This window comes from Myotis davidii, unplaced genomic scaffold, assembly GCF_000327345.1.
Source record: "Myotis davidii unplaced genomic scaffold, ASM32734v1 scaffold196, whole genome shotgun sequence".
Lineage (NCBI taxonomy): Eukaryota > Metazoa > Chordata > Mammalia > Chiroptera > Vespertilionidae > Myotis > Myotis davidii.
Genome location: NW_006288258.1, coordinates 84,835 through 97,352, shown reverse-complemented (window position 1 = coordinate 97,352; position 12,518 = coordinate 84,835). Strand labels below are relative to the sequence as shown.

General features: G+C 39.1%; 1 protein-coding gene across 1 annotated transcript in view; it reads right to left on the bottom strand.

The window, feature by feature from the left end:
• The window catches only part of ADGB (androglobin), a 132,219-nt gene that overhangs the window by 52,367 nt on the left and 67,334 nt on the right, over positions 1-12,518 (bottom strand). Inside the window, exons 17-20 of the mRNA XM_006760184.2 lie at positions 12,358-12,460; positions 9,996-10,137; positions 8,103-8,217; positions 6,117-6,284 (exon numbers count right to left, since the gene is read on the bottom strand). Of these exons, the coding sequence (XP_006760247.1) occupies positions 6,117-6,284; positions 8,103-8,217; positions 9,996-10,137; positions 12,358-12,460 (528 nt within the window). The remainder of the gene's footprint in view (positions 1-6,116; positions 6,285-8,102; positions 8,218-9,995; positions 10,138-12,357; positions 12,461-12,518) is intronic.

The window sequence follows — 12,518 nt, the reverse complement described above, 5'->3', positions numbered from 1 at the left end:
GTCTCTCCCTTCACATTTTTTTGAGAATCTCTATTATGCCATTTAATATTCTTCCCAGAACGATTAGGCTTTTGTCAAATGATACACATAATGACACATCTTTTGAAGCAATGATGATATGAAACCTAATAAGTCCACAAGCACAGAGAATTTAGAGGTCACCTGACAAGCAACAATTATGAAGAACCACCAATTTTAGCACACACTCTGATTTCATTCTGATCTTAAAGCATGAAATACGGCTCCTTCAAAGGCAAATGACTGTTGCAGTTCCTGCTTAGTGCACGTTTTCTGACAACCCTTCACCCTCCCTGTATGTATAGAAACCGGCACCTAGTCACATAACCTGTATTTGTATCTGCCCCATCACCCGGCGATCGTAGACAATCCTGAGTGCAAGCGGTTAACCCAAGAGCAAATCATTGTCACTTTGGCCAATAATATAAAATCAGGACCAAGACATTCTAGACTTGCCTCATGTGGGAAAAGGATGTAAAATGGAGGAGCCATATTTTCCATGATATGAACTTAGGAGTAGAGAAAAGTCATTTATAAATAGAAAAAGAAAGGAAAGTTCTAGGGGTCTTCTGTTCCCTCTTTGCAGTTCCTCACTGAGTCATTCCTATCCTTAGGTGTCAAATAATGTCCCTGTATCAACATAAGCACATCCAGCTTCTTGAAGCTTTCTATGACATGCTAAAAATGTCCTGAATATTTCAACATTCAAGATAAAAATTGAAAAAATCAATATATAATTATGTTAATCCTTTTACTCTGTTACACTTGAGAGCTCATAGTCCTTGATCATCTTCATTCTATAGTCCATCACTCTGGTCTATAAGTGAATGCTGTTGATTCAGTGAACTCTCTCTGTGGGCAGAAAGTGGCCAGTACTCTGAATTCATGATTAAGACACATGCATGCCAGAGAGTGGGGAATAATCCCTATAGAGATTCATGAATTTACCACATCAATCGAGATTTTAGGTGTCCAGAGGGCTGGATATGCTGAGACATCCCCTCTAAAGCAAAGCACAAGATATTGCAATGAAGAAAAAGGACAATGCTTGGTGGTCCTCTCTGGATTGTGGTGGTAGAATATTGCGCTTTGGGGAATATTATTCTAAAGAACTTCTTGCACGATTCAAAGAACCATCAGCTTTGAGGGAGATCCAAAGCAAGAGAGCGGTCTGCTGGAGGTTCAGGCAGAAAGATCACCTGGTTCAATTTTTGTCATAACCTTGCAATGAAAGACCTCCCAGCACACACACAAATGTGATTTACTAGTGGGAGAGTGCTTATCCCTGGGATACTTATAACACAATGCACCTGATTTGTTGAGAATACCTTGTAATCTATTGATTTATGGAACTTGGCTCTCTGAAAAATGTCACATAGATGTGTAATTTTCAAAATATAAGATGAAGATATTTCATTACCACAATAACTCCCTACTGTGTAAATAATGCATGCACAAAGGCCCCTTTGGGAGCAAGGATAGTGAGTATGAATGGGCCCAACAGCGTGGGCCCTCTTCCACCCAGGCTGAGCTGTCTAACCTGTCGGCAGCAGAAACTGACAGACCTTTGATATGGTGCTGTCCTCTGAGGAGCCCAGTCAGCCACTTGTTGACAAGTTGTTTCAGTGGACTTCTATCAAGGAGAGGGAGCAAGCCCTTCTAGAATTGATACTTAACTCAGATATGAGTTTGCGTTTCCTGTGCTCAGTACCTCTGCCAACACTATCTAAACTGTCACAGAAAATTTGATTTACAAACATGGGATCCAGCCTAACATCTCTTGGACCAAGGGTCATATTATACAGATTTAACCACGGGGAAATGTTTGGAAGCCAGTGGTCCTAACATATGTCATAGATAGAATCAATAAAATTTTAGGTAGATTGGAATGGCATATAAAAGGCTCAGCTAAAAAATAAATGCCTGGAGATGACACCCTGCATAACTGAAGCAGTACCTTCCAGGATGCAGGATGCATGTATAGAACCATAGACCAATATGTAGTGCTCTCTATATAGCAGCTAAAACAGACCTAGGATTTAAAAATGAGAAGTAGGACTGTCTCTCTCACCATCATGTCACTCATTTGCCATAATTAGTGTTTTCTGTCCCCAAACAGGGACTTTGCTAGAATGGAGGATTTGATTCCTGGAGTTGGATAGCAGGGAAAGACCCCACCAGGCAACACAACATAATTTACAATAAATCTTAACTATGACATATGACTCATGCTGAGGACAAGACTGAGTTCTTCATCCTGGTGGACAAGCAGGAAAAACAGAACTAATATAACAGAGTTGGGGAAGAATAGGGTTTCTGCCACAAAATGGGGACAGGAAGAATTATGTCTGCATTTGCTCAGATACTTCTTGGTGCTTCTACAAAAAATGATTAATTGTAGCATTCACGGCCTGATAAGAGTAGGGCAGTCAAGATCTTGTATCTATCAGATGGGTGGTCTCAGTCACCCATCAGGCAACCAACTAGATCAGATGAAACACTGGCTGGAAGAAAGGGGAGATCTAGAATGGGATGGGAAGGAGAGGAGAAAGGTGTGGAAGACCAAACATGGCCTGGGGCCAGCAGTGGGTTCTATTGTTGCCTTGCCAGATAATGATTTAATAATTTTAGAGCTTGTGCCTACCACCTTGAGCCACCATTTTAAGAGTGGATGACAGAGTTCACCTAAAGAAGGCACAATCGTACTGGTTCAAGAGGTGGATCACGGCAGATATTTCTTGTATATCCATGCCCCAGGTGAATGGTTTTTGATTGGGAGTGATTTGTATCCCAGGTAAGATTGCCAAATAAAAACAATAGGACGCTGCAAAGGAAAATATAACTAAAAGAATGAGACACTGCCCTAGCTAGTTTGGCTCAGTGGATAGAGAGAGCATCAGGTGCGGACTGAAGGGTCCTAGGTTCAATTCCAGCCAAGGGCTCATGCCTGGGATGTGGGCTCAATCCCCAGTAGGAGGCGTACAGGGGGCAGCCAATCAATGATTCTCTCTTATCATTGATGTCTCTCTCTCTCTCTCTCTCTCCCTCTCCCTTTCTCTCTGAAATCAATAAAGAAATATATAAATAAATAACTAACTAAATAAATAAATAAAATGAGACACTTAACTCTCTTATGAAAAATAAGGGAAGAAGATTCTGTGTTCCCTTTTCTTAGAGCATTTCCTTTAGAAAACTTATCATTGTAAGTTCTTTCTCTTTAAAATGTATGCAATTCTTTTTAAAAGCTAAATAAGCCCTTGCTGGCTTTAAGATACAGAAATAAATTTTCCAAGGACCTTGGAATCATCTTTCTGAGAAGTAATCTTCTGGGAGATGACACCACTATTTCTAGTATCTGTGGAAGGTCATCACTTAACTTTGTTGGGCATCTACCTCCAAGTTGCAAAAAACTACTTTTGTTATAAATACTAGAGAACTTTATTTTTCTTTTGAATAGAGTCAATTAGTAAACTCAGTCAAGCAGCCCCAATACCAAGTGCATTTAGTATTCACTCTGTGTGACGGATGGTGCTATCAAGTTCTTTTACTAGTGACCATCTATCTTTAGAACATGTCTGTAATGGGCTATGTGCTTGGCCATGCAAGAGGGTGAGATTTCTTTCTGTCTTGGTAATCTGTTTCACAGATTGATGTGCTGTGTATTTTATCCTGGTTTAATGCTCATTCAATGACAAAATTATCTTCTTTCCCTTCTATTTTCATAGAGAGGTTTTATGAGTTAGGAGACTTTGTTTTTAATTACCTTTCCCCAACAAAACCCAATACCCAGTTAAATTGGAATGATACGTAAAATAATTTTTGTATAAATAATTTTAGTATATGTCCCATTTATTGCACATGTTGTTTGTTAATATAAAAATTAAAATTTAACTTGCTGAAATACCTTGAGAACATAGGCCTGTCATACTTCTCAAAAATTAACTTAAAATCTACTAATGACGGAAATATAAAATGCAAAGCTATACAACCCCTAAAAGATAACCTAGGAGAAAACAGGGAGTATGGGTATGGCAATGACCTTTTAGATGAACACTAAAGGCATGATTCATGAAAAAAAGAATTGATAAGCTAGACTGCATAAAATGAAAAACTCCTGCTTTGTGAAAGAAAATGTTAAGACAATAAGAAGACAAGCCACAGAAAGGGAGACAATATTTGCAAAAGACACATATAATAAAGAACTATTATCCAGATTATACAAAGAACTCTTACAACTCAACAATAAGAAAACAAACAACCTGATTAAAAATGGGCCAATGAGCTGAACATGCCACTCACCCAAGAAGACATGCAGGTGGTATTAAGCATATGAAGATGGTCCACACCATATGTCATCAGGGAAATGAAAATTAGAACAACAACCAGATAGCACTACACACTGGAAAAGCCAGGGCGTGGGACAGAAACAACCCCTAAGGCTGCTGAGGATATGCAGCCACAGAAGCTTACTTTCATGGCTGGTGGGAATGAAAAAGCTGCTAAACATTCTTTTCTTATAAGAGCCAGCAGTCATGTAGGCTAGTATTTACCCAAAGTAGTTAAAAACTTATGTTCACACACACACATACCAGATGGGTCTGAGGAATAGATGTGTATAGCCACTCTATTCATAATTGTCAAAACTTGAAAGTAGCCAAGATGTCCTTCAGCAGGTGAATAGATAAACTTGGCACATCTAGACAATGGAATATTATTCAGCACTAAAAAGAAGAGCTATCAAGCAATGAAAAGACATGGAGGAATCTTAAAAGTATATTACTAAGTGGAAGGAGCCGATTTGAAATCATAATCTATGATTCCAGCTATAGTATAAGACATTATGGAAAAGGAAAAAACTATAGAGAGAATGAAAAGTGGAGTGATTGCCAGGAGCTGGGGTGAGGGAAGAATGAGCAGGTAAAACACAGAGGATTTTTAGGTCAGTGAAAACACTGTGTTTGCTATCATAATGATGGATACATGTCATTATACATGTGTCTAAATCCATAGGATGTACACCACCAAGAATGACCCCTAATGTAAGCTAAGGACTTTGAAAGATAATGTTGTGTGAATGTAGGTTGATCGATGTAACAAATGTCCCACTGTGGTGGGGATGTTGCTAATGGGGGAGGTTGTACCTGTGTGTGTGTTTTGGGGGGTGGGAGGACAGTCAGGGAGAGTATGAGAAATCTCTGTAACTTGTCAATTGTGCTGTAAACCTAAATTATCTAAACATGTCTTTAGTAAAAAAAGGAAATAACATTAACCAGGTGCCATGTATTTTTATTTGCTAGATCTGGCAATGCTACTGCCCAGGGGACATCTCACAATGTCTGAAGCCATTTTTAGTTGTCAAAACAGGATGCTACTGGCATCTCGAGGGTGTAGGCCAGCCATGCCCCACAACAGAAATCATCTGGCCCAACATTTCAATTGAGTCTGGAATGAAAAACCCAAACCTAGCGGGTACCACGGAGTCTTTCTGTTTCACTCCCTCAATGCTTTCTGTGAAGCCAGAATACTACTCAGCCCCTCCCCACCCCACCCCCACCCCCGGGAAAGTTTTAACTGTGGGGAAGTTACATTGCCCCTATGAGTAACCATCTGTCAGTGGAAAAAGAGTTGAAAGAGTTGGTGGGTGTGTCACCATCTCCCATCCTTTAGTGGGACCCTTCTGAAAATATCCTAACTCATCTGCATCCCCTGGACAATTCAGCCACAGCAGCCCACAGCAGCCAATATCACATTCTTTTTTTCTGATTTATTAAATTTATTGCGGTGACATTTGTCAACATGAACATATAGGTTTCAGGTGTGAGTTTCTATGTTACAATATCTGTATATTGTATCATGTGTCCACCACTCAATGTCAAATCTTCTGTTACCATATAGTAGGACCTTCTTCTCCAGCCCACTTCCCTCTGGCAATAAGTCAGTCAGAATACCACATTCTTTATCATCTCATTCTGCCTATTCCATCATTTCTGCTTCCCCCCAAATTGCCTTTATCCACAATATTTCTCAGGCTCTGATTTCGGAGTCACTTTCTATGAGAAAGTCTCCTCCTAAGAAGATCATGTGGTGAACGTGCTTACCCTGAAGTGCTGTGCAGTTTGCTCTTTGTTGTGGAGGGGCACAGGGTAGTGGGCTGTCTGTAGGTCCTTCAGAGCTGTAGAAAGTTTGCCCTTGTCTTTGAAATTAGCAATCACATTTCCAACAGCCTTCAAAATCGTGAGCGCCTGCTCTGTAAATCGGAAGCTCTCCTGTGAAGAAAAGGCATCGCAGCCAGCCTCACTTTCACTTAGTCAAGTGGAGTTAGGTTAACAACAATTGAATTTCTGTGAATATATTAAATCTCTATTACATGGCTGATTCAATAGTTACTTATGGAGAAGTTATTTCACCAAAGCCGTTCATTGGGTGGTGGTGTCTCAGAGATTTCAAACAAGGAAGTGGCTCTTGCTGCAGTGGGAACACATAGGAAGACTACGTACCTGATATTGGAGTTAGGGGGAGTTTCTCCACAGTATTAATATCCAGACTTAGTTCTGAAGAATATCTAGGGATTAGACTGACAAAAAAAACAGCATGGGGTCTGAGAACAGATGGGCAGGGAAAGGTCCAGGAGAGAGCAATTAAGATCAAGAAAACAATATGGTTGCCCAGACAGTGTGGCTCAGTGGTTGAGCATTGGCCCATGAACCAGGAGATATGCAGGAAGCAGCTGATCAATGATTCTCTCTCATCCATGTTTCTACCTGTCTCTGCCCCTCTCTTTCTCTCTCTAAAATCAATAAAAAATATATTTTTTTAATGAAAGAAGAAGGCGAACTAGCATGGGATGCTGGCTCCTTCCTGCTATCAACTAGGAAGAAACAATAAAAGTCTGTCCCCTTTTGCTTTTTCATTAGAATCAAAGAACACTGGGGCTGGCCTCGAGCCCCAGTGATTTTATAAGATGGGGGAGTTGATAACCCAGGGAAATAAGAGGGTCACAGACCAGAATAACTAAGCACCCAGTAAGTTAAGCCACCAACGAAAGAAATGAAGCAGAAAATCCCTGCGATCTAAAACAGTTATTTTTTTTAGAGAGAGAAAAGACCAAACAAGAATTTAAAATAAGCAGGGTAAACACAATGAAGGTAATGAGGGACCTCTATTAATAAAGTGGGCTTGCTGTTCTTCCCTTGTGTCCATTGAGCAGGAGGGAGTGGCTGGTGAGAGATGGTGCAGCAAAGATTGGAGGCAACGATGGGGCAGCCTGCACAACCACTGTCCAGAGAGGCAAGAATGCATAACCTCAGCTTGACTGGGCCATGGAAATACAGCAGAAGGGAGTTGATTTGAAGCCATCTTGATGTTACCCTGACCAAGAGCTTACTCTCTGGCTGAGAAAATCCCATCTTGTTACTATGAAACTGTGCTATGTAGGAGATGGATTGGGGGAAAGGATAAAGCTGACCTTTGTAGTGGGAAGGCCCTATGCAAATCTGCCCCCCAAATGTACACATCTACATATCTAAAGAGGGTACCACTGTCTAAAACCGAGACAGGCCCTCGGGGGAGGTGCTGAATCCATTTACCTCCTCTCTTCTTTCAGAAACCAAGGAGAGGCCATGAGGAGGAGGAAGGGGAGATGAAGGAGAGGGACAGAACTTTCCATGATCCTCTCCTCCTGACTCCCAGGGACACACACTGCAGGTTCCTCAAGCCAAGGGAGAGGTATAATATCAAATTTTAAACTGTATTAAAAAGGACTGTACTGATCCTTTTACCTCCTGAAAGACCACTAATACTATGGAATCTATGTGAAATGTTTACAGATGTGAAAGAGGATTCAACAGAGCAGAGGTGAAGGTAGCTTTTAGAGAAAAGCTAAAATTATTTTATTTGCACCCCTAGAGAGTTTAGAGTGTTTATTGTACATGTCATATTCAGGAATTTCTTGCAGAATATACTCAAATTAGTTTTAAAGGGTTAAATATGGGTAAGTCAAATATAAAATAAGAACATGGTTTAGTGCAAATTCTTTGAAAATAAGACACACACACACACACGTCACAGTTGCTAAAATTCTTTACCAGCTCAAAGTTGGGCAGCACCACATCCTCATCCCCGATGACGAAATTCACCATGCTGCAGATGTGTAAGGAGTGCCCGATGGGCGAGTACGCAGTGAGGAGCAGCATATGCCTCCTAGAGAGAATGGAGAATGTTAGGACCAAGGGCTTCCTTTGTTGGAATGCTTGCCTCTGTGTGTTTCTTGCTGACAGTTTGTGCTCAAAGTTAAACATTAGTAAGCAATGAATTCTTTAACACAGATGGAATAAAGCCCTTTGAATTTTCACTGTAAAGAGCCATCAGGTATCATAGAATCTACATTTCACTGTCAGACGAAAATAGTTACACTAAGTGACAGATGTACACACTGTGGTGATACCTCTCACACACTGCAGTCACATTGGGAAAGACACCTCTCCATGTTTCCTGAACAACAATAATTCACGGTGTAGGACTCTGTAGATTTCATAGTCACTTTCTCACAAATACATACTTTCATGAACGTGGTTTATGTCTTTCCTACCAGGTTGCAGGGTCATTGAGAGCAGGTGATTCGTTTCTCTCAGTTATTGAGCAATTAGATCATGTTCAAAATACACATGCTGATAGTTGAAGCCCATTGGAGGAAAACGTGAATATAAGAAGATTCTTTATTAGTTCCCTGACCTTAGTTGTCTCGATGAATGAGCACTCAGAAAGAGAAAGATTTCTAAGAGAATCTCTCCATGCCAGAGTTTTTAAGGCAGATGTAAGAATTACTGAAGTTTTAAAATTCATTATATTTTAATAAATATTGTATGCTTGCCATAGATTACTTTAGCAGATGATTTTGTTGCTTCTGCTTTCTTATTTTTTTGGACCAGAACCATTGCTTGTCATTGATCACATAGAATTAACATGATTGATCTTGGGAAATCCAGGAAAAATATTTAATTCATCTAAAATATGAGGTAATATTTTAAATTTTATTTACCAAAATCAAAAACACTCTTTGATTATTCCTGTTTTCTTTAAAATGGAAAATGTGATGCGATTAGTCAACTTTATCTTAATGAAAAATAAAACTACAAGTAAAATGAAAAATAAACTGCAGATAAAACTATGGTTTGGCAGGGGAAATGCTCTCTTTCTCAATCTTTTTAATAAAATCATGGTTCTTACTAAGAAATATAATGAGATTTACAAGAAAACTAAAAGGATTTTTCAATAAATGAATTTTAGGAAATTCTGGATTAAATAAATTTAATCCATATGTTTTACTAAAGAAATTACTAGTCTGACAATTATGAATCTTCCAGAAGAGGTTTTTTGTACAGCATTTTTTCAATTTATTTGTTCTCAAGAACCATAATGATAGACTTGTTTGCCGGAGTTCTTGTTCCAGCATCTAGAAGGATTCAGGAATCTGGAGAAGGGCTGTGTGTAACTTAATAAAGAGTCCAAAGATGAAGAATAATTTTGAAAGGCATTTTGGGGGTCAGAGGAGCCTAGCTAAAGAAACTAAGATCTCCTTGTCTCAGTACCCCATGCTTTTATTAACACAAATTGTCCTGAGGCAAGCAGGGACACATACATCAAAGGGTCAGGTTTCATTTACAGAGTCCATTGTCAGATTGGAAGAATTTGCCTACGGCTGTTCAGGTGTTTGGCCAGTAGGAGGCAATAACATGTAGATTAAGATGCCCTGAGCTGTCTGGCAGCAAGCAATCATCCCTTTTCAGGTTTGGGGACATGCCCTTGCCACTCCAGATGATTCAGCCCTTGCTGACATGCGGGAATTGGCTCCCGGTACTTGTTCTTTATCAAATCACATTAGGGAACAATATCTGAGATTCCTTATTGTTTAATTACTTAATAACAGCTTACAAGACTTTAAAAATTCCTACTCTGAGAAAATTAAAGTCATTCCATACCCAACAGGCAGGCGAACCATAGATGCCTTGGTGTTATAAGTATAAATCTTCAGAATGACGTCACGTGGCTTCACAGATTTCCAAAAAAATGTTTCAACTATAAGTAGTCCAGGCTCTACCTGGGGGCTGTCCTTTGTAAGAGCTAGAAAAAGTGAAAAATATTAAAATTTTATTGTTAGAGTGTAGCTGGCCTTCATTTCACAACACTAATCATAATAACATGAGGAAATAGAGATGTCCTAATATTTTCGTAAAACATTAGAAATTACTCTGGGTAAATATTTATTGGAAATAATATTCAAGTGGAATCCAATCTTCCTTCCTCATAAGCATCTCCTCAGGTGAAGAAACCAGGGATGGGAACGTGAGGAACAGAGCAGGCAAGGACATTTATTGGAGTAAACCATCACTTTTATTATCTATGGCAGTAATTAGAATATGCCTCTAGATGTACTTAAAAAAAAAAGATGTCAAGATTTTCCTAAGAGGGTGGCAAAGCGAGGTCAAAATAGTCCATTGTTTATCAAAGGTTTAACTTTTGATTCTTAGCTTTGACTGGGTGTCAAAATAGCAAATAATTAACATCTATTTAATGTTAATATTATGTGCTTGCTCTTAAAATACATAAAAATACTATTTTTCATCTGTAGCTGAGGGCAAAATACATTTTAAAAAAACAATTGAGATAAAACTGATATATAACATTGTACCATTTTAAGGTGAACAGCATAATGATTTGATATATGCTATATCATGAAATGATTATCACAGTAAGTTCAGTTACCATCCATCACCGCACATCATTTTTTTTTCTTCTGATGGGGACTTTTAAGATTTACTGTCTTATTACTTTAAAATACACCATACAGTATTTTTAACTATAGTCACCTCTGGGACTTATCTTTTTACCTTATTTTCAGATAATACTCAAGCTGAGTATATAAGGGTCCCAACATGACCCAAAGCACCTCTAGACACATAGATTTTAAATGTTTGAGGACATGGTATGGCTTAGGAGCTCTTGTTTAGGTAGAACTACTAAGCCTACATCACTAAAGTTTGAAAAGTTTATTAAACAAGTATTTATTGCTCACCTGCTATATTCTTGATACCATTGAAAACATTGGTTATATCTCAGTGCAAAGGCATAGTCTCTGCCCTCGACGTTGGTAGGACTTTCAATATGAAGCACTCAAAAATATGTATTGTACTGTTAATTTTAGTTAGAGATAAATGTTTTAAGAAAACAAGCCAAATAATATTTTGTGCAAATGTGCGTGTGTGTGCAAAGGGCTGGTCTTAGTGAGAAGCAGGAACAGTCCATCCCTTAGAAGAGGAGGGAGCCCGACTAAAGCTGAGGAGAGTCCATTATGGGAGGATGAGGCAGACCATTTCTGAATTTTTTTCTAACTCTTCAGTAAAAACATCATCAGTTGAAAATAAGTAAGGATGAGAGTGGGTAGAGAACATCTGAAGGGAGAGATTTGAAGGTCTAAGATAGACATCCAGAAAAACGAGAGTGGGAGAATAAACACACTTGAGAAATGTCATCGGTGCCCCAAGGCCTTTTTGAGATCTGTGGTCCTCGATTTAAAGTGAAGCTAGCTGATATGGTTATTTTTTTTTCTTCAGTCACATTCAGCTGCTCTGATGTAACCACAGGATCGGTGCAGAGTTCCACTGTTGAGTTCACCCAATATTGTGATTTCTCCAGGAACGTCAGATGAGAGGGTTGAGGTACATGTGAGAATACTATTATAATGGTGGAGCATGGAAAATATACTGGTAATGAGAGAAATAAAGACATGAGGAGAGTAATGGAAAGAGAAAAAGTGGTAGAGTCAATGGATGTTAGTCCCAGTGAAGTCAAACAATTGTAGGAGTGAGAGTTCCCAAGAGAGTGAACTGGAGAATCAGGGGGTGGGAGGTTGGGGGAAGGGGGTTTGTAATAGAGCTTGAAATTGAGATGATGGAGATGATGCAGTTATGGGTACAATGAGTTCTAAAGTATAATCATGAAAGTAGGTGGATGAGAAAAAAAGATCTTTAGAATTGTCAAATTAAAGAAAAAACAGTTCATGTTCTTCAATATAGATTTTGAAAGAATTGAAGAACAGGGTGACTAGGTGTGCCAAGGGGGTGAACAGATGACTGTAGGAAGAGGTGTGGGTGGTAAAAATGAGCCTTGATGTTTGGGGAGCAAGACGATTACAGGAGATATACACACCATCTCTCCTATAATCGTCTTGAAGAGGAAATAAGTTCCTTCATACAGAGCCTTAAAATCTTAATATTGTATTTCCCCTGGACTGAATGAAAGTGTGCTGGGCTTTAATCTATAATTTCCTCAGAACTCTCTTACCTCCGGATTCTCCCCAGCGTACCAACACAGAAAAGCAAATGAGTAGTTCAATAGGTTTTAGACTATCCACAAAGAGATAGTAAGACACCCGCTCGTCTGAGAACTGCAAGAAATCAGAGCAAACATTGAACTTAATATTCTCCTATAAGTGCTGTATTCCC